We start from the raw sequence: 23,761 nt of genomic DNA on the forward strand, positions 1-23,761 counted from the left end.
ATATATAAAAAAAAATATTGGTTATTTCTGCGCCTCCTTTCCTCTTCCTACTCCAGCATACCTCACGCTATCTTTCTTTCTCTCTTTCTCTGGCGGACGTCATCCTTTTCCCACGCTAATGCGGACACTATCCTCCTCCTACATACGTGCATGCCTCGCGCTATCTCTTTCACACTGCCTTACGAACGCCGTATCTCGCATCATCCTTGTGCATGTCTCGCGCTATCTGTCTCTCTCTCTCTCTCTCTCTCTCTCTCTCTCTCTCTCTCTCTTTCTTTCTCCAACATGTATGTGGACGCTATCTCTCCAACGTGTATGCGAATGCCATCCTTTTCCCACGTGCATGCAATATCATTAGCGCTATTCCTCTTCCACGCATTGGAGACGCTTCGGGCTATCCCTTTCGCATCTATTCGCGGACGCCCCGCGCTATCTCTCTCGCACCTATTTGCGGACGCTTCGCGCTATCTCTCTCGCACCTACTCGGCTTCGCCGTGGTCCCCTTTTTCCCCGCGGACCCCTCGACTACCGGTTTTGCCGTTCTACTCTTCCTCGACGCGGATCCCTCGCCTACCTGTCCCGCCGCGATCCCCCTCGCCCCTCTCCGCGGTCCCCCTCGCCCCTCTCCGCGGTCCCCCTCGCCCCTCTCTGCAGACCCCTCGCCTACCGGTTTCGCCGCGGTTCCCCGCGTGACGTCATACCCCCCGCGCCGGTTTCTCTTCGCCCTTAACCCCCCCCCCCCCCCTCCTCAGAGGACCATGGCTTAGAACCGATCTTATTATTCTAGTTAAAATATTTAGTTTTTGATAATTTTACCGTGATATTTTTATGTACAGAATAATGAGAGAAATTAATTAGTATAAAAACATAATCGTTTTCAAGAAAATTATTTACAATGTATTTTTTAAACAATTATTTGTGTTTTTTTGTACTAATTGATTTGTCTCATTATTCTGTACATAAAATATTACGGTAAGATTATCGAAAATTGAATATTTTACGAAATATTTTATTTTTTATATCAAAATAAGTCAGATTAAAATATAAAATAACTGAAAAAGTACTTAATGAAAAAATACTTTATTATAGTGTTTTGGAAAGTTCTCGAGGTAAGCTACAAGAATATGTAATGAAAAATAGGGAATTCCATTTAAAGAATTCAAAGCGATTTTGATATGACCTTGATGGTGTTATTCAAGGTCATACTAATATTATTATATAATGCACCACTTAGAGCTCTATAACTTTGGCACGAAAAATTTTTCATGAAAATGCGTTGTTTCCTCAAAAAATTGCTGATACGGGCGCTCTGTTACATCCTGTATATTTTGTGTATATTTCTTAATATTAATATCAGAAAATTACGTTCGTTTTGTTAAACTTGTTAACGATTTTTGGTAGAACTGAATAAAAGGTAACACACTTCCGATTTTATTGTTACTTAAATAAGTTGTAGGGGAAGTTCTTCTGAATAATTCCCTGCATGAAATTTGTGGATGACGGCATTAGTTTAAAAAATATAACAAATTAAAGTTTGATATTAAAATATGTATATACTGTATAATTTGTTATTTTTCATTGAAAAAAGTTGTTTATGACCTTCTAAGTTGTCAATAATCGGATTAGGTTATATTTTTCGGAAGTGGAGCTTTATAGGGGAGGAGGGTAGAAGCCACTACGTCCACGCATACAATTTTCCATCCACATAACAATTGAAAAGTGAACCTCGCTTCACATGATAAAATATATGTGTGGACACCATAGACATAGTATATCTAGACCGAGCGTTTGCCTTTATTTAAGGAGTGGGGATAAAGATGCACGTAGAAAAGGACATACTCCGTTTCGTATCCCTTGCGTTCTCTCTCGCTTGTACATAGCATAGCGCTCTCTTTCGTTATGCTACATGCGAGAGAGAACGCAAGGGGCACGAAACAGAGCATGTCCTTTTCTACATGCACCTCGGCTCCCACTCCTCAACACTCGGTCTAGATATACTATGTCTATGATGGACACAATGGATTCCGCCTTCCTTACGGGGGGCTCCATTTCCGGAAGATACAACCAAACCTATTTTTAGTTTTAAAAATGAAGTTGGGTTGGGTTAAGTTAGATTTTTTTCGAGGAGAGGCAGAGCCCTTTCTCCATTCATGCATTCAATGAATAATATTTTTCGCATGTTGAAAACTGTTAACGAATTGCGAGAAATAGATGAAACATTATTGACAAAGTATTCATGAGTGTATATACCTATCCCGTAAATGTAAACAATCACTTTTTTCACGTCTGCTGTACGCAGATATAACGTAAACAAACTTTATTTTTCTTTATTTTATAATAGAAAAAGCATTAAAACTATAAAAATGACTATTAATTTGCAGGGTTGGGAAGTAACGCGTTACTTGTAACGCCGTTACCGTTACAGTTACTTTTTTTCAGTAACTGTAACGGTAATGGCGTTACAAATTTTATTTGTAACGGAAAAAGTAACTTCGTTACATTTTTCGGTAACGAGTAACGAATTTAACAGTTACTTTTATCGTTACTTTTTTCAAATTTTTTGATTTATTTAAGATATTATTCTTGCTATTGTGCGTGATAAAATTTTTATCTTAACCGTAAAGCCGTAAGCAAATCGACCAATTAGCATTCTTATTATGTTGTAAGAATGCTTGAATGTGATTGATCAACTTATGGCTCTTGCAGACCAGTGCGATGACGCGACGCGCGATATCCAATGAGAGCTTTATCTTTTCGGAAAAGCAGAGCTCTCATTTACTACCAGTTCTAAGTACCTTGCAACGAAAATTAGAAAATCTCAATAAATCTGACCTTATAGATTGCCATTCATTAGTTGAAGCTATTCAGCAAGGTTTAAATAAAAGGTAACTTATTAATTTGATTAATACATATGTTATTTAATTTTAAATAAGGATTTAATTGAAAAATATTATTTTTTTTAAACTATTGATTCAAAAGTATTAATTTCAATAAAACAAACAATGTCGCTTAATTTACTATATTTGATTTTAAATTTCTTACAATATTTGAAACAAAAGAATTAATAATAGCAGCATGTTTACATCCAAAATTTAAGTTAAACTGGTTAACCGGAGAAAAAAGAAAACGTGCTGAAAATTACTTGGAGGGTTTATTGGGAATCCGATCAACTGAAAATTCTTCAAAAGCTGGAAAATCTGACGATCACGATGATTTTTTCATTTTTGAGCAAAAAACGGTGCAAAATGAATCTGAACAAGAAGAATTGCAACGGTTTTTAAAATCAAATAATTGTAATATAGAAATGTTAAACGACTATCCAAAACTTAAAAAACTTTTTATTAAATATAATATAGCTCTACCAAGCAGTGCATCTATAGAAAGAATGTTTAGCATCGGTGGCTCTGTATTAACACCACAAAGAGGGCATTTAAATGATGATACTATGGAGCAACAAATTTTATTAAAAATTAATAAAGAATTTCGATAAAATTTAATCATTTATTTTGTAATAAACCTTGAATGAAATCTTGCTTACAATTTTTTAAAAGTTTTTCTTATGCAAAATAATTTATTAGTTTGTATTGTAAAAAAGTAACGGAAATTGTAACGACTCGTTACTTTTTAGTAACTGTAACGGTAACGAGTTACTTTTTAAAATTAGTAACGAGTAACGGTAACGAGTTACTTTTTAGAAAAAATAACGGTAACGGTAACGAGTTACTTTTATAAAGTAACTTTCCCAACCCTGTTAATTTGTTATATGTCCTAAACCAATACCGTCTCTCACAAATTTCTTGCGGGAAGAATCTCAGAAAAACCTTCCTTACAACACATTTAAGTGGCAATAAAATCGGAGGTATGTTACTTTTTATGCAGTTTTATCTAACTTTTTAATAAATAACGAGCGACGGCAAAAATTGGTTGAAAATTACTTAGGAGCGTATCCTTGACAACATATGTTAAGGTCATTGAAATCGGTGAAGTCGTCCCTATTATAATAACCAAAAATTTGGTTTTTTAACATATATTACATCTCCCACAAATTTTTGTATTTATTTAACATAATATGAGATATGTATATTATATGTATATTAGAAATATGTTAATATTTCAACACAAAATAAATGCAAACTTCATAGTAATTTGAAATAAATTTTGTGTAAAATCAACATATTTTTAATGATAAAATTAATTTGGAAAAAACGTCATTGACGATCTGTAGTCATTCTAACTACTATTGTAAAATAAAATCGACATTTTATAAAAGTTTTTACAGGATCGTGTTGATAAATCATCTCGAATACTGATTATTATGATTGTCCACGACAAAAAAAAAACAAATATTGACAAAAAGATTTGAATTTGATTTCAAAGTTTGAATTGGATTTAAAGATTAAACTTATTATTAGCCATTTTTTCATTCTCATTAGCTTTTCTTTTATTGTTTTTTTTTTAACTTTTATTTATGATCATCTTTATGACTTTTGTTTTTGTAATCATACCGACCGTGTCAACACTAGTCATCATTATATTATAAACCACCGACGATATACGTATGGCGATGACGTTTGGTTCACTTATTTGTACAGATTCAACGCAGGTTTTAGTGAGCCTTCATTCTGATTATTATTTTCGGATTAACTTACGTCTCACGGATTGTTTTTATTTTTACATATATAGTAGAGGGTACATTCCTAAGTAATTCGCGCTTTGAATTTTGTGGCGTTCTATTTTTAATTTGAAATTTGGGGGTGATTACGATAATTACGGCCCCCTATTTGAAAGATCGTTTCTGAAAACATTTTTGACGAGAAACACGGAAAAAATAGTAAACAAAATTTCCGACCAATAATTTTCGAGATATGTCACTAAAGTATTGGACAATGATAATAAAACTTTATAAAAACGGACCTAACGATGTTGAGCTTGACATATGTTGTCAAGATCATGATCCTCAGTAACTTTTCCTTATAACTTAATCGGCGGCCTCTTATAATTTTTGAAATATTTAAAGTTAAAGTTTAATTTGAAACGAAAATTTGGTTTGGGTTATATAACGTAACTCAAACCAAATTTTAGTTTTAAATCAGAAATAGGTTTGGGTTAGGTTATATCTTTTGAAAGTGGAGCCTCCCGTAGGGGAGGCGGAACCCACTGTGTCCACTTTACAACGCGAAGCGAGATCCACTCTATAATTGTTGTATGGGTGGATTGGATTAGATTCGAAACGAAAATTTGGTTTGGGTTATTCTTGCACGATTCTAAGCTACACATGGAAGATACTTGCGACAGTGATCTTCACAACATATGTCAAGGTCAAAGTCATTGAGTCCGTTTTGTAACGTTTTATTATCATGTCCAATAATTTAAAGTGATATATCTTGAAAACTATCGGTCGGAAATTTTTTTTACTATTTTTCTCGTGTTTCTCTTCAAAAATGCTTCCAAAAACGACCTTTCAAATAGAGGGCCGTAGTTATCGTAATCGTGCCGGAATTTGACTGCAACTGCAAATGTTGCGTATATCAAGTTTTACAATTCCAATTTAATCTTTATATATTGATATCCATTCTGAAGATAGACCAAAAAGTTCTGGTTCAGAACTATATATTTAATATTGAAACTGTATATTTTTAATGCACATTAGTTAATAAAATTTAACAATAAGTTTGCGCATCAATATCCGCGTCTTGGCTCTTATCTGCCAGTTTTCTCACTTAATTGTTCTTACCCTGAGCCTGTTGCTGTTATTATTTAAAAAGATAAAACTGCATGAAAGGTAACACATCAGCGATTTTATTGCTACTTAAATATGTGATAGGGGAGGTTCTTTTGAGTGATTCCTCGCAAGAAAGAAGTGAAGAACAGCATTGGTTCAGAAGATATAACAAAATTAAAGTTTGTGTATGCTGTAATAATCTGCCATTTTTTAATCGAAAAAATTCTACCCTAACCCAAACCTATTTTCAATTTTAAAAGTAAAGTTGGATTGGGTTAGGTTAGAATTTTTTCGAGGTGAAGATGCAGGAGGAGTAGCTTTGTCCCTCTCTCACTCACGCATTCAATAAATAATATTTGTCAAGAAAGACTCAGAAATTCGTATAGTTGCATGTTAAAAGCTGTTAACAAACTGTGAGAAATAGATGAAACTGATTATTGACAAAATACCCATAACCGCGTACCACAGATGTCTATATTAAACTAGATTGCTAACATGTCATCATTAGAATAGCATGGCTTACTTTCGATAGAGTTTCCAGTGTACAAGAAAAAATGGCTGCCGCCGCTACAATTTTCTTGTTATGAACATCATGTGATGCATATACTAATCCTCTATTATTTTTTTAAATCGACTAGTATTGTATATGTTGCTAATTATTTTTTTTTATCAGAAACTTTTTGAATAATATTAAGCACTGCATTTAACTATTTTGACTAGTTTTTAACTAGTTGACCGACACACACTGACGCTGCAAGTAAGACTCACACAAATGACACGCTTTACAGGACCGTCGCCATTTTTTCTCATACAACCAGACATCTCATGCGACGCAAGTCCGAAGCCCCAGTTAGCAATCTAGTTTAGTATAGACATCTGTGCCGTATGCTTATCCCGTAAATGTAAACAAAAACTTTTTCCACGTTTATTCTACAACAAATACAACGTACACAAATTTCACTTTTCCTAATATTGCTTTATAATATTTGAGAAAAAGCATTAAAATTATGAAACTTTAATTTGTTATATCCTCTAAACCAATGCCGTTCCCCATTTCTTTCTTGCGGGGAATTACTCGGGGAAGAACCTCTCCTACAACATATTTAAATGGCGATAAAATCGGTGATGTGTTACCTTTTATACAGTTTTACAAAAAAAAACCAACTTTTTGTTCAAACAAAACTTGGACATTATTTCTATATGGTGTTTTACGTAAACTGCATAAAAAATTACCAGAATTAAATTTTGTTATTTGAAATAAAGATATTGTCTTTCCGAATAACTTTGCGGTATGATAAGCGTATATATATACAAACAGGATTTTCCAATAGTTCCCTGAAGCGTTCTTCGATAGATTGGTTTCTTTTTGGACGGATTAGAACGAAAATTGTGGCCACACGAGGGCACGAGCGCAGCAACTTCTCCAGGAGGGCTTTTCCTAAGAAACCAGTAGCACCAGTTACAAGGATCACCGTTTCGGCGAAAAATGTGTCGATCGAACTTCCTCTCGAGTGAGTCTCGTCGTGTGCGTGTCCCGAACTGGTTTGTGCGTTCGTCGTTCCCATTTTGATATGTGTTCCAAATTTTACGCAATATCTATAAAAAAATATATTAATATTAGATAATAAATCGATAAAGTTTTACATGGTATAGACGTGCTTTCGATATTGCAGCTACGCTAAAAATATGTATATTTGTAGAAGAAAACACTTAAAAGTTATTCGCTGAACAACTAGGTACATCCTTCGGTAGATCACGAGACATACGAATGAAATAAGACACTCCTTTGATCAACTAATACATTTATTAAATATCGCATAAAGTTTATTTACACGGAGTAAAAGGTATAGTCCACAGTAATTATTTCTAATAAATGTTCTCGCACTTGAAGAAGTGATTTCACGAGATATCGCGAGAATCCCGTAACAGTCATGTATTAATTTATTCTTTTTTTATTTAGTATATCATTCCTTTCTGTCATCAGACTATGCGATTTCGGTTTTCGACCGCCTAGCCCTCGATTTTCACACCTATTTTGCTCGAGTTTTAGTGTTAAAAACGATCAGATCAGCAATTGACGCAATTGACAAATAAGTTAAAAGTTGTCCGTTTACACTCTATCTTACGTATAATTTTACCGCATGGGCAATATTTTGAAGATACGTCTCTTCATATCTACGCGAGAGGGGGGGGGGGAGGGGGAAGGATACGGAAGGTACGAAAGGTCTAAATCACGCTATAAATTCTTTCGAGAATCTTCTCTATCCGTTTTTTCTATTACAAAAGAGATAAAGATTCATTCAACAAAATTAAAAATATAAAAAAACTTAAAAAACAGATTTAAAAATATTTATTGCTCTTTAAATAAAACAACCATATTTTATGAAAAAAGATATTAAATTTTTTTCTATTTACATTTCTTACTATGTGTTATACTTAAATACAAAAAATTCAATATCTTAAAAAAAAAAAAAAAAATTTAGGGTACTTATATTAGTTGTCTCGCGACAGTACAATCTAAAACTCTGAGTCAACGGTAAAACCAATCCAACTACATCATCATACTACGGTCGTACGTACAGGTCTTGAAACCACTGATGCAAGTTTTGTGTTTTATGCCCGCTGCCAGCGCGTATGGAGGGAATAGCGTACCAAAGAATTTCCTTGTATATGCTATCCCCCCCCCCCTATATGCGCTGGTAGCGGGCACAAAACGCAAAACTTATATCACTGTTTGAAACTAGTCGCAATTTCAGTGGTGGGAATATAGTCGCTTAGGCTGCGTTCGGAAACATCACCCGTGTACACAGGACAATGTACAACAACCGTGTTGTTCTATCTTTCTTATGTAGCAAAAGTTAAACAAAGATAGAATGTGTTCGTGTGCACACAGGTGATGTTTCCGAACGCAGCCTTAGAAAAGCAGTTTTTATTTCTCTCTAATGTTCGCTAGAGTCGTTACGATAGAATAACCGCTGTGGCGAGCGACATCGGAGGTCGGGGGAGACATCTCTTCGTCTCTTTTTCTTTCCTTTCGAAAATGGAAACAGAGAGATATCCTCGATCTCCGGTGTCTTTCGCCACAGCGGTTATGCTACCGTAACAACTCTAGCACCATTAAAGAGAACTTAAAACTGCTTCTCTAAGGGCCAATTTCACCAAGTCCGATTAGATGAACCGACGGTTAAAATTAGCAGGATGGCCAACAGAAAATAAAGGTTAAAAAACCAAGCATTTATGTCATTTCAGTTAACCACCCTGCTAATTTTAATCATCGTTTCATCTAACCGGACTTGGTAAAATTGGCCCTAAAGGCTATTGCACGTTAAAAAGTTTTAGTCATAATCGTAAGGTTGTAAGCAAATCGACTGATCACAATCAAGCATTATAAAACATAATAAGAATGTTTGAACTGTGATTGGTTGATTTGCTTACGGCCTTACGGTTATGACTAAAATTTTTTCATGTGCAATAGCTTTAAGCGACCTTCCCCCATCACTGCACACAGAAAAATACATACTATATACGTACTATATACAAGTAAATATTGCTTGTTTTAAGTATTTCAAAAGTTCATATATAAAATCTATCATAAATCTATCATAAGTTCATCATAAACATCAAATTTATTCAAAATGTATTCTAAATTCTAGTAAATTTAATATTTCAATCAAAAATATTAAATTATATAATTGAAAGAAATACATTAAATTTTTCTGATCTAATAAATTTTCTTACATTAAATTAACTATATATATCTGACTTTTCTTCGATAAAATTTTATAATATTCTTTAAAAGAAAATATTTACTTTTTTCGAATACATGATAATGAGTTTTTCTAAAATTTGTAATAAATCTGTTTTAAGACTATTATTAAGAAAATATTCTTTGTTAAAGATAACTGTTACTTAAAAGAAGTAAAGTAAACTGAGTAATCATTTTTCTTGGCAATAGAATAATATTTTTCTGTATGTGGAGTTTCAAGACTTGTATGTACGATCGTGGACTACTTACAGTTACCATTGAAAACTTTTGAACATTCTGTACGCTATTGCCAAGTTAACGTCCGCAATATCGTTCGCGAGCATCATCTGTCTTTTTTAATTTTTGATGAACAACAAGGATGAAATAATATCGTGAAATCGTTTTATTATTATATTTCTAAAACTAAACGGTCAATAATTTCAGTTTTTTTATTAGTATTTCTAGAGTGTCCTACTATATATTCGTTTTTCATAATTTTTTGTTCGTTTTAATTATTAAAATTCAGAATACGAGATTTTCGTACGCTTGTATGCGATATATGTAAAACGTGTAATTTTTAATAGCGAGTATCTCGCGTTCGGGACGATCAATCGCTTTTAAATTGTACAAATGTGGAGATACTACATTTATTAACATATAGTCAAATTCTCAATTTTTTTAAATTGCGGTTTGTGAGACAACTATACCTTAAACAATGAACAGCTGCAACAAAAGACAGAGATAGAACATAATATTATATAATTATAATAATGTAACATAACATAACATATTATATGGATTATTTATAAAGATAGAACAAACTAATTTCCTAATAAGAAACAAGAGACTTTATACGAAGCTTTGTCCACGTGATATACGCATGTTTTGTGCAATGATTATAGTTGCACCTTGACCTGGAACATCGTTACTTTTACTGAATATCTTGAATCAATATAACCGTGATGGTCATCAACCGACATCGGAAAAACCTTTTATTAATATTTTATGCTCGAACACAGCGAGAGAAAGAGAGAAAAGAAAGATATAGTTGAACGAAAAGTTATGTATGTCAGTCGCGAGCCGACTTTGTTCAGTATGATATTTCTTTATATATTTTCTGACAATATTAGAAATATTAAGACTGATATTAATTTAAAAGATTACAAATTTTTTATTAAAAATTATTTTATTTTATTAAAAATGAAATCTTGCTTGATAGTATAGTCACTTTAGGGTTTGATCTTGGAAAAAATGTTAGCCAGCTGAATTTTGGCACAGACCTTTGTTTTTGCATAAGATTGAAGGGGTAAAAAAGTTTACTATTGTACAGTGGCCGCTAAGAAAAAAAATTAAACAAATAGGGCTCAAATTTCTGCAAATATCTCGTTAAATATCGATTTTATAAAAAAAAAACAAGAATAGAAAATTAAAGTAGACAATTTTTTACAAGAAATGCTCTATAAATTTTTTTCGTACGAGCAATATTTTTCACGTAAAAATTTATGCAAGATGTACGATTTTCGGTGAATTTACGGAGCACGCCGACAGATGTTACATGAATTGAAGCGTCACACGCGCGCACAGAAAATGTCATAACTTTTGAACAAATCATCGTACAGAAATAAGCAAAGAATTGTTGAAAAACTGAAGGTTTCAGCTTTTTAATGCAATTTGTTATTAACGATGCCATCCAAGGTCGAATCAATGACACTATCTTAAGTTCCCCTCAAAACCATACAATTTTTATTCAAAACGTTTTTCTCTAAAATGCTTAATTTTTGAAAGAAAAGGGGTGTACGAGTGGTCTAAGACACCCTGTATATACACGCAGAGTGTCCGACAAATAATTTTACCATAATACTTTTATGTACAGAATAATGAGATAAATCAATGAGTGTTAAAAAAACAAATAATTGTTAAAAAGATACATTGTAAATAATTATATACTTTTTCTTAAAAACAATTATTTTTTTATACCAATTGATTTGTCTCATTATTCTCTATATAAAAATATTATAGTAAGATTATCGAAAACTATTATATATTTTACAAGATATTTTATCAATTAGTGTAAAAAAAACAAATAATTGTTAAAAAGATACATTGTAAATAATTATATACTTTTTCTTAAAAACAATTATTTTTTTATACCAATTGATTTGTCTCATTATTCTGTATATAAAAATATTATAGTAAGATTATCGAAAACTATTATATATTTTACAAGATATTTTACTTTTTATATCAAAATATGTCAGATTAAGATATAAAATTGTTATGATTTAGGCTATTAGCGGAGAAAAGAAAACACGTGCTTACCCGACCGTTCCTGGCTTAAAGAGAGAGGATTTATTCGATAGCGTGAGAATAATACATGAGATAATTCGCCAGGCGGCGATATCGATCGCGTATCGGTTTCTCTGTCGCCTATATTAGTGACGCACTCAATGCGCGGGAAAAACAAAACAAGTAAAATGCTTTTCGCACAGTCTTTAGAACTTCCCAACAAAAATAATTCAAAAAGTGCTTAATAAAAACATACTTTATTATAGAGTTTTGAAAAGATCTCGACAAGGGCTATAAGAATATGCAATAAAAAATAGAGGTGTCAATTTAAAAAATTCAGTGTAACCTTGATATGACTTTAAGAATGCCATTCAAGGTCTAATATTCTTATCTCCTTTCCCTTAGAACCAAACAACTTTGTCTAAAAAGTTTCCTTCTAAAACTTACAGATTTTAAGATATTTGCGTGTATTGATTAAAATGACATCCTGTATACAGGGTGTCCGGAGTCAATCGCATCACCCGTCGTGTGCAGATAGAGCGGATTAAACTGAGTAGAAAAGTCCTTTACCATTTTGCAATTTTCATAGTAATTATTGAGAAAGTAATAAAAAAAGATCGACTAATTCGCGTAAGTATAAACGCGCGGCAAGAAAGGGCAGCCCAGAGACAATCCAAAAATTTACGGTCGCTAGGCTCACGACAAAGTTTTGAGAGGAGCGCTCTACAAATGAAAACGGTTACGTACGAGCACATAATAGATTCTCGCGTCCTAGCAACCACATTAATGGGTTGTCTCTTTTTACTGCACGCTTATGTTTACGCACATTGTTCAGTTTTTTAAAATTAATTTCTGAATAATTATTGCGAAAATCACAAAATGGTAAAGGACTTTCCTATGTATTGTATATATTGTATATATACATACAGCACGAAACATTTCAGTTATGTTGCATCAATGTTACAATTTTGCAAGTTGCAATATAATATTGTAGAGATATTGTAAGAACATGTAACTGAAATATCTCATCAGAAATGTTATAGTAATATTCCATTATTGGAACATGTAATTGTAATATTTCATGTGAATGTTACAACAACATTCCATAAACATTATAAAAAACAGTATTCGGTAATCGCCAGTTCGTTCGTTTACCACTATGCGGCGCGCATTTAAGTTTTATGCCGGTATTCATAGTTCGTTCTTATATCCAAGATCGTCTTAACGGATTATGAATACCGGCCTTAGTCACATGATGATTATATATTAATCTTGCAAAAAGCGGCTAGCAACTAGTAAAAGATTAAAGATGTAATAACTATTTTTTATCAGTTGAATTTATCTGATACGATCCCAACACAAGGAAATCAGATATTGAACTAATTGTTCAAAAAACGGATAGATAAATACCCGAAAAAATTAAAATTATCCGTTTATTGTCTACTTAAGATATCAAATAGGATCTAATATCTATATAAATAAAATTTTAACTTTTATGAATTAAAAGATTTAATCATTATCAATTTTTTAAAATTGTAAATTATTCAAATTTAATTATTTATTTAATTATGTTATCAAGTGCTTTGTCAAAATAAAATAGCAATGTTAATTAGATAACAGAAAATTGTTTAATAGTTTCTCTTTCTATATAAAACCAAAAATTTAATAATAATTTTTTAATATTTTAATAGGATCTTTAAGATTTTAATAGATAAATTTTGAGAATATATAGACATCCAAAAGAGACAAGAAAAAATTCGTTGTAATTGCATAAATCTTTTTGCATACGAATATCCGAATATTTTGGATGCAAACAGATTGTGAACTTACACAATTGCAACAAATTTTTTCTTATCTCTCTTGAATATTCTCAAAGTTCATCTATTAAATTTGAAAGGTTCTGCATATTTGTAATAATACATTTCAATATTACAAATACATTGCACTGTAACATTACTGTAGTCTTACATTGTAATATTTCTAAGGGCGGACTCAACATTGCCGCAGACTTGCAGTAACATTGTAGAAACATTTCGCAACTTCCATGCAATATTATAATGTTTCAATGTAAGGTATAAATAAATAAATAAAACTTATACTATAAAATTAATTTGTTATGATTATTTAAATAGGAACATTTTAATCAAAAATATTGTTGTACAAAATAGTTGTTTAAATTTTCTAGAAAAATAATGATATCAAAAAATTGAATAAAAACTTATGCTATAAAATTTATTTCTTTTATTATTATTTAAATAAAAACATTTTAAGTTAAAAAAGCTATACAAAATACTTATACAAAGTATTTGTTTTAATTTCCTAAAAAAATAATATCAAAATATTGTGTCAACTGAATAAAAATTTTTATTATAAAATTTTTTATTTTATCATTTCCAATATCAAGAAAAATTATATTTAATAAATTGCAATATATAATTAAAGTAGTAGGGCGTATAGTTAAAATGGAATTATTTTATAATTAACTGAATGCACAATATACACACATCTAACGCTTTGGGATATATTTATTGAAAAAAGATTTTTCAAATTCTAAGTTACATAAAACAAACTTACACCAATAGCCCAGTCAATAGAGACGAAAAAAGGCGATTTGATTATATTAAATTCGGGAGTTTTGAAATTTTACAGGAACACGTAGTTTTGTTCTTAATAATTTTTTGAGTTTTCGACCTTAGCGGGGCCCCGCCATATTGGAAAAATGGGGCGAAAAACGGTTTTTTCTAATATCTCTATTTGGTTGGTCCTATGATAAAAATAGTTATCAATATTATAGAAGAGAAATTTAACCTGGACCATCAAAACGGAGCCGTTTCCAATAATTTAAAAATATATGGCAAATATGGATTAGAGAGGCCTGGGAACACCACATTAAAAAGAAAAACACGCCGATAACTCTACCTTATGGTGGTGTGGAAATGAGTTGACAGTTAATTTATGATATATATATTGTTGCGTCCCTGCGGGTCGTCTGTGACCGTTATTCCTGAATCTGCTGTACCCGTCTCCGGGAGAACGTTGCTAAGGGTTGTTGTTAAACAACGGCGTTCATCTGAAGAGAGATCGGCCATCTTGGAGTCTCGCGACGGATGCCATTCCGGGCGGACGTATTCGAGATTACGATAACCGTTATTGTTCTGTGTTCCTTGTATAATAGTGTTCTGTGTTATTATATTAAAGTTCCTTTCGTTCTTTGAAAGGAGTGTTAATTATTTACTTGCGGTACGCGAGTGTCGGTTGTGTCACGCGGATTCGAGTTATATCGATTTCGATCCGCGGACGCAACAATATAATCGATAGTCGACAAGGTCAACATACAATTGATAACATTCAAACATTCAAGTAAAAACAAGCATTTTCAAAAATTTGCAGAATATTGTCCGCTTTTACGTCGCTATCGGAAACTATTCAATCCACAAAAAAAAATTTCAGACGGAAGTTGCAGGAAATTCCCTTCTCTATAATATTAAGAACAACTATTTTTGTCGTAGGACCAATCGAAAAAGAGATATTCCGAAAAAACCATTTTTTCGCTCCATTTTTCCAATATGGCGACGCGAACGGCGCCCCACCAAGGTCGAAAACTCAGAAAATTATTTGAGACACAGAACTACTTGACCTTGTCAAATTTCAAAACTCCCAAATTCAATGTAATTAAAAACTATCTATTGTCTGGGCAAAGTAAAAAAACTTGGCGTGCCCGGGTCACATTAAAATATATTAGCCCAGATTTATTTGTATTGTACAATATCTCATATTATGTGAAAATTACTTGCATCATTCGTATATAATAAAAGTATTATTATACTAAATACTTGTATTTTATATAAAATTGTATTAAGTTTCATACAAAAAACATGTATCAAAAAAATATATACTATGTCCCATTTTAATTGTGCATTCCGATTAACATCGCAGAAAATGGTCGGACAAAAAAATGTTTTAGACAAAAGTTGTTGGGTTTTAAGGGGGCCATATGATAAAAATATGAACTTGACCTTGAGTGATCTTTTCAAGCTGAAGTCAATGTGATCGATGTTTTCTTAAGTGGAACCTCCATTTTTATTGTATATTCGTGTAGCTTATCTCGAGAACTTTTCAAAACACTATAATAAAGTATTTTTTCATTAAGAATTTTTCGAGTTATTTTATATCTTAATCTGATATTTTAATATAAAAAATAAAACATTTAGTTTTCGATAATCTTACCGTAATACTTTCATGTGCAGAATAATGAGACAAATCAACTGGGGGAATTATTTACTATACAGACCCAGCTCCAATGACGTTGACCTTGACATATGTTGTCAAGGACATAACTCTGAGTAACTTTTCCTTATAACTTAATCGGCGATCATTGTTTATTTAAAAGGTATTAACAAATAAAGTTTGAGAAATAAAACGTAATTTTTACATGAGTTTGTAATTTCCACGCAAAAAGCAAGATCCATCCGCATCAAGACGTTGTATAACTCAAAACAAATTTTTAGAAATAGATTTGGGTTAGGTTATATTTTCCGGAAGTGAAGCCCCTCCGTAGAAGGCGGGGGGGGGGCAGGGTGGAATCCACTGCGTTCATGCATACTCTCATTCACACAACAATCGTGAGATGAATCTCGCTTTGCGTTGTAAAGTATATGCGTGGACACAATGGGTTCCGCCCCCCACCCTCCTACGGGGGGGGGGGGAAGGGCGCGTCACTTTTGGAAAATATAACCTAACCCAACCCTATTTCTGATATAAAACTAAAATTTGATTCAAGTTACGTTATATAACTCAAACCAAATTTTCAAATCTAACTTCAACTTTAAATATCTCAAAAATTATAAAAGACCGCTAATTAAGTTATAAGGAAAAGTTACTCAGGATTATGTCCTTGACAACATATATCAAGATCAACATCATTCGAACTGGATCCGTTATAATAAATAATTACCCTATATATTTTACAAGATATTTTGTTTTTATATCAAAATATATCAGATTAAGATATAAAATAATTCGAAAAATACTTAATGAAAAAATATTTTATTATAGTATTTTGAAAAGCACTCGAGCTAAGCTACAATAATATATAATGGAAAATAAGGATTACCATTTAAGAAATTAAAGTGATCTTCATATGACATTTAAACGACTAGCCAAAGTCAAACTAAGGTCACCGTTGTACATTTTCCTCTAGACCAGACAATTTTTATTTGAAAAGATGTTTTGTAAAATTGCATATTTTCGAAGTATATGGCTGTTAAGATTAAAAAGACTCTGTATAATTTAAGACACCCTATATAATTAAAAGACACCCTGTATAATTTAAACCGAAGCAATCGATTAAGCTTAAAAATACGATCGATTCAGTTATTGAGGTCCGATAATCTACGGCAGTGCTCGGAATTAGATGCCCTTTTCGGGCCGATATCTGAGGCGCCGCCCGCGGTTCCCCCACTACTGTTCGAGGTTCAACGGCCGAGCCGCCGATAACGCGTGCAACGCTATGCCTCAAAAGCGTCCCTATATAAAAAATATTCTGAGATCGTACCTTCTGTCAAATCATTTAAATTTGCCTTGCTAGATAATTTTTATAAATTTCTATTATTAATATATTATATATGTAATCTATTACGCACATATATATTATATGTTACAAAAATATATTTTAGAGACAGTAATATACAGGGTGTAACAGAGCGCCCATATCAGCAGTTTTTTGAGAAAACAACGCATTTTCGTGAAAAATGTTTCATGTGAAAGTTGTAGAGCTCTAAATGGCGCATTATATAATAATATTAGTATGACCTTGAATAGCACCGTCAAGGTCATATAAAAATCACTTTGAATTTTTTAAATGAAACGCCCTATTTTTTTTACATATTCTTGTAGCTTACCTCGAGAACTTTCCAAAATAATAAAGTATTTTATTATCCACTATAATAAAATATTTTTTTATTAAGTACTTTTTGAGTTATTTTATATTTTAATCTGACATATTTTAATATAAAAAATAAAATCTTTCGTAAAATATTCAGTTTTTGATAATCTTATTGTAATATTTTTATGTACAGAATAATGAGACAAATCAATTAGTGCAAAAAAAACAAATAATTGTTTAAAAAAATACATCGTAAATAATTTTCTTAAAAACAATTATTTTTTTATACTAATTGATTTGTCTCATTATTCTGTACATAAAAGTATTACGGTAAGATTATCGAAAACTAAATATTTTACGAGATATTTAATTGTTTATATCAAAATATGTCAGATTAAAATATAAAATAAATCAAAAAGTACTTAATAAAAAAATATTTTATTATGGTGTTTTGGAAAGCTCTCGAGATAAGCTATAAGAATATGTAATGAAAATTAGGGGGTTCCATTTAAAAAATTCAAAGTGATTTTTATATGATGGTGCTATTCAAGGTCATACTAATACAATATTATATAATGTACCACTTAGAGCTCTACAACTTTTGCATGAAACGGAATTTTTCACGGAAATGTGTTGTTTCCTCAAAAAACTGCTGATACAGGCGCTCTCCCAGGTAGCAAGGCGTCATCTATTTGATGTCAATAATTCGTCATTTGAGGTCGCGAACGTCATGTTACCAAATGAAGACGTAATAATGATGTAATTTTTTTGTCCTATTAATGACATTAGTTATTTACCATCTTATGACGTATATACAACGTCACACTTTTCACTAATTAAACTTTTAACGTCAGTTATTTGACCATTTAACGACGTATTAGTAAGGTTCTATCAATGACTAATTACTGACGTTAATTATAATCTATTCTGTATATTTGTAATATCAACTTTTTGATCAAATTTTAGATTAATTATATTTACATTCGATGTATCAATAATGTTATAAGTTTTGTTGATCATCAACTTAACATTAATTATTTATTAGGGTTAATTATTCTAGGTGTCGTCATTATAACGTTATTTTAAGGTCATTTCTCGTCATATCATACAATGTTGTTAAAATATGTCAATATCAAAATTAACGTATTTATATAAAGAAAATTATAAATATTTTATGATACTTATAAAGTTTGCATGACTTCCTGTTCAAAACCCTTGAAAATACGGTATTATATAACAAAACTATGAAATATTGTTTAATATTAATAATTAAATTTGATGTGCATGTTTTCATATATCTCAAATTATTATTTATTTAATATTTTATGAGAAATGTTACTGCGCGCAACATTTCGAAACTTTACAAAAAGATACTTTAGCCGTTAGTTCGTTTGTTTACCGCCATGCGACGCGCGACTCGTGTTATCACGTATTTGAGTTTCAGTCATGAGAATTATATAAACCTTCGAGCAACTGACAAGAGATTAAAAATGTATTTACTTCTATCAGTTTAATTTCTGATGCAATCCCAGTATAGGGAATTCAGATATTAGACTGATAGTTTTAAAAGTCGGTCAGATAAATGTCCAAAAAAATTAAAATTATCCGTTTATTGTCATTTTATCATCATACATATGACGTCAATGGTCCGTTATTTTAACGTCACTTTTATATCGTTTCAAAGGTGAATTTGATATAACCAGTAACTAAAAAATGACGTTATAATGACGACCCAGATAGCCAAGAATGTTAAAATCACGTTTTGCCAAAGCTTTGCGACAAGATGTGCTTTAATTTTGACAACAATTGTCTAGCAAACATTTGTCTTGTTTTGGTTTGTCAAAAAGTTTGAAGCAAATTGACGGCAAAATTTTTTGTCTCACGATGCTGTAAATAATAGAAAAAGGCTTGCTCGTAAATTTTACGCAAAGAAGAACACGTATGATGCTATTCACGGTGTAACACAAACTTTACATCAATTAGTAGCAAATTTTGTTATACACGCTATAGTAGCAAATTTACGACAAGAACAGAGTAAACCTTATTGTACACAATATGATAACATATTTACGAAAAGAACAGAACAAAGTATACTCTGGCACAACGAGATGCAAAATTCACGCAAATAACAGAGCACACCTTGACATGCATGGCATGACAGCAAATTTACAACTTTACTTAATTACAAACTTTACAAAATATAGTATTCAGCCGATAGTTCGTTTGTTCATCGTTATGCGACGCGCTATATGCATCCATCTCGTATTTGATTTTTAGTCATGAGAAGTATATAAAGCTTGTAAAAAGCAATTGACAGAAGATTAAAAATATAATTATTTCTATCAGTTCAATTACTGATACAATCCCAAACATAGGGAATTAAGATATTGGACTGATTGTCTCTCTTAGATCGGGCAGATAAATGTCTAAAAAAATTTAAATCATCCCTTTATTGTTTACTTAAAATATAAATCTATATATATATATATATATATATATATATATATATATATATATATATATATATATAAAATTCATATATTCATTATATTATGAATTCATTTTCAATTATTCATATATTATCATCATCTCATAATTATAATAAATGCCACTTAAGACTCTTGTCTGCTCGGTCGCATATTTTTAAACAATGCAGAAAACATGATGGATTGCTTCACAAAAAATATTCCTCTCTGCGAGATTTATCGTTCCTCAGAGTTTGTCGCAGAGTTTCTGAATCATTCTATACAGAGAATTATCACAAATTTGCTATCATGTCGTACACGGCAAGGTTTGCCCTATTCTTGCCACAAATTTGTTGTCATGCCATGCACTGCAAGGTTTGCTCTATTATTTGCGTAAAATGTGCGTCACACTATTGCGACAAGCCTTGCCAGCAAAAGCTAAGCTTTTTGTGGACACATCTTGTCACAATTTTGCTGTAAAGGCATGCTCGAGTTTGCTGCAAACTTTGCGCAAAGTTTGCATCATTTTGTTTGCTGGGGACACCTTGTTACCTGGGAAATGACGTATTTTTGACGTCGATTTATACCCAAGTAGAACAAAAAATCACAATAATATCAAAATGATATCAAAATAACATCATAATGACTATCAAAAGTCATATTTTGATCATGACAAAAATTGATCAAATTATGATTTTGAAATTTAGAGATGCTGTTTGACCTGGTTCGCAATAATTCGAACGTAGATTATTTCTGATACTCATAATTGTATGTTAGGACTTAAATACGGTGGTATATATATACAAAATGTTCTTCTTAACAAAAATGATACTATTATGATAAGAATGATTCGGATAATGAAGTGCGCATGCGCAGTATCTTTCGAGCAGTTCATCATTATATCCGCGTCCAAGTGCATTGTTTCAATGTGCGTAGTTTCAATAAGGCATTTTGAACAACTGGTGAAATACTTCAAGAAAGTGAGAAAAGTGCGAAAAGTCTTCACATCTCGTACATGTGATTATAATCTCTCTGAATGAAGCGGTTATCATGAAACCAGTAAATTCATTTAATATTTATGATGTTTTCAAGGTTAGAATCTGTTATATGCTTATGCCGACAAAATAAATATGTATATAGAAATATTTTTCTTTGCTACATTAATAAATAGATGATTACAAAATACATACATATACATACAAAAATTAAAATATGCAATAAAAATAAATAACATTAAAAAATATTTTTTATGAATAAATCATCTTATAAATAGAAAAGGTGACAATGTATTGTAAAGAGAAAATAGTATAAATTTTGTAATCTAAAACTATTTGCAAATATATCAACTTATGCTTTCTGTGCAAAGTCTGTAATGTGTGCAATAAGACAGTTTCTTTTTGTTCTATTATTCACTTGTGATAAATTGTGAAATACATACTTAAAACGTAGATACCACATTGACTTGTTTCGGATTGACTATTTTGTTCTATTGATGCCACTGGAAAAACTGAGGAAGCAATACCTATAAGAAAATTACTAACTAAAGTATTGTCAAATTCACTTGCCAGGATTGTTAATTATTCAGGTTCAGGAGCTGTCAAAATAAAACTTCAAGACACAAACATCCTTACAGTGATTCAATGTAAATTTCGAATGAGTTTTATCGAATTTTGTCTTTAATAATATATTTGAAATGGAAATTCTGATTTTTTATTTTTTTCAGGTGCTATTGTTAGAAAGATTCCGTCATGTAATATTACACATGTTCAATCGAAAATTTCGCGTTGGTTCTCTATAAGCAACCAGAGAAAAAATGAATGCAATTGATATATTTTAAAAATATTTTTTTCTAGTAAGCATTTGTTTCTAGTAAGAATATGAATGCTTTGAAACATTTTCACATATTCATAAAAAATAATAGCTGTGAGATATTGTAAACATGGATTGTACATACAGAAAATATGAAAATATATACTTCTACAATCTGCTTTGCGATTTGCGTTCTCTCAACAAAAGTTATCAAAAAGTCAAAATACAATCATAAAAAAATCACATTATGTTCAATTAAAAATGTTAAATGATATCATCTTGACTTTCTAGAAATGATTACTTTTTGATGTCATCTTGACTTTTAAATGACTTTTCGTTCTGCTTGGGTAACGTCGTTAAGATGAGACAAAAGTACATCAGTTTCACGACATTTGGATGTCATCTTAAGACGTCTGTTGCGTCATAAGAATGACCATAAAATGTCATCAAATAAACGACACCTTGCTACTTGGGCTGTTACATCCGGTATATACAAGCTGTTTCATTTTAATTTCCCCAGGCAAATATTTCGGAAAATAAAGAAAATTCGACGAAATGTTTCAGACAAAAGTTGTATAGTTTCTAGGGTTACATAAGATGGTGCCATTAGTTTGACCTTGAAGAGTCACATGAAGTTCACGTAAAGGTCATTTTGAATTTCTTAAATGGAATACCCTATATTTTTTTGCATATTCTGGTAGCTTACTTTGAGGGCTTTCCAAAACACTATAATTAAACATTTTTTCATCAAGTACTTTTTGAGTTATAAGGTTTGAAACTCATAGTACCGCCAGCATTAGCGTTATCCAAGATGTACCACGTGGAGGTTGGCCGGTCAGATTTACATCTCTTGTGTGTGTGTGTGTGTGTGTGTGTGTGTGTGTGTGTGTACATGTGCGTGTATGTGTGTATTTTTATAAAAATTGTTTAAAAGTACTACCATCCTGATCGATACATAAATGTAATCTCTTTTCGAAAGCGTCAATGGTTTTCCATAACATAATTTCCGGTATATTTCTGCATGCTTGTGTTATGAAATCTTTCATATCTTCTGGTGTAGTAGGTATTGTCTGATACACGACACCTTTTAGATATCCTCACAAAAAAAGTCTGGTGATGTTAAATCAGGCGATCTGGGTGACCAAGCTACATAATCATTTCGTCCAATCCAACGTTGTTCATCTGTTACATTCAAAAAATATGTTACGATGCGCGCAAAATAGGGTGGGGCGTCATCCTGTTGTACCCACAGACGTTAGACCGTATCAAGATTTACTGCCTCTAACATTTCTGGCAATTAATTTTGCAATATATTCAAATATGTTATGGCTGTAACATTGCCATAAAAAAATAAGGTCCTATAATGTGACTATCCAAAATACCACACCATATGTTAACTTTCCATCGGTGCTGATTGTCTACATGTCGAGTCCAATCAAGCGACGCGGTAGCGTCAGGACGCCAAGTATATAAAAAAAACGTTTTGGGTTGTCAACGGTTTGCCTATGTTGCCTATGTACAGGGGCCGAGACGCTACCAATAGCTTATCTGGAGTTTTACGTCTAATAAACTTTCAAAAAAATTAAAATTTTAATTTTAAAATTCCTCAGGAACTAAAACCGTAATTAAAAATCTAACGGCACTTTTTTTATACAATATGAATACAAACTTTCGATTGCGACCAGTTTGAATAAGATTGGTACAATCAATTCTGAGAAATGATAATCGCCCAGTAAGCAATTTGATAACAAATTGTTGCCAAATTGGCATCAAATTCGCTCAAAACTTGGTAACAAATCCAGTGCCATCTGTGTCCGCATTAAGCTTGTGTTTTGGTGACAAAGCTTGTT

General features: G+C 31.7%; 1 protein-coding gene across 11 annotated transcripts in view; it reads right to left on the reverse strand.

The window, feature by feature from the left end:
* The window catches only part of LOC138934376 (putative fatty acyl-CoA reductase CG5065), a 54,940-nt gene that overhangs the window by 17,900 nt on the left and 13,279 nt on the right, over positions 1 to 23,761 (reverse strand). For 5 of the 11 annotated variants that reach the window (XM_070298041.1, XM_070298040.1, XM_070298046.1 and 2 more), the window contains exon 2: positions 7,039 to 7,318. The exons of 2 other annotated variants lie outside the window; for them this stretch is intronic. In XM_070298041.1, the coding sequence (XP_070154142.1) occupies positions 7,039 to 7,318 (280 nt within the window). Of the gene's footprint in view, positions 1 to 7,038; positions 7,319 to 21,540; positions 21,625 to 23,761 lie in introns of all 11 variants that reach the window. 4 more of the 11 variants (XM_070298043.1, XM_070298042.1, XM_070298044.1 and 1 more) reach the window with 2 other exon arrangements.

Source organism: Polyergus mexicanus, unplaced genomic scaffold (assembly GCF_030449975.1).
Source record: "Polyergus mexicanus isolate NDT 795.1 unplaced genomic scaffold, iyPolMexi1.0 SCAF_6, whole genome shotgun sequence".
Lineage (NCBI taxonomy): Eukaryota > Metazoa > Arthropoda > Insecta > Hymenoptera > Formicidae > Polyergus > Polyergus mexicanus.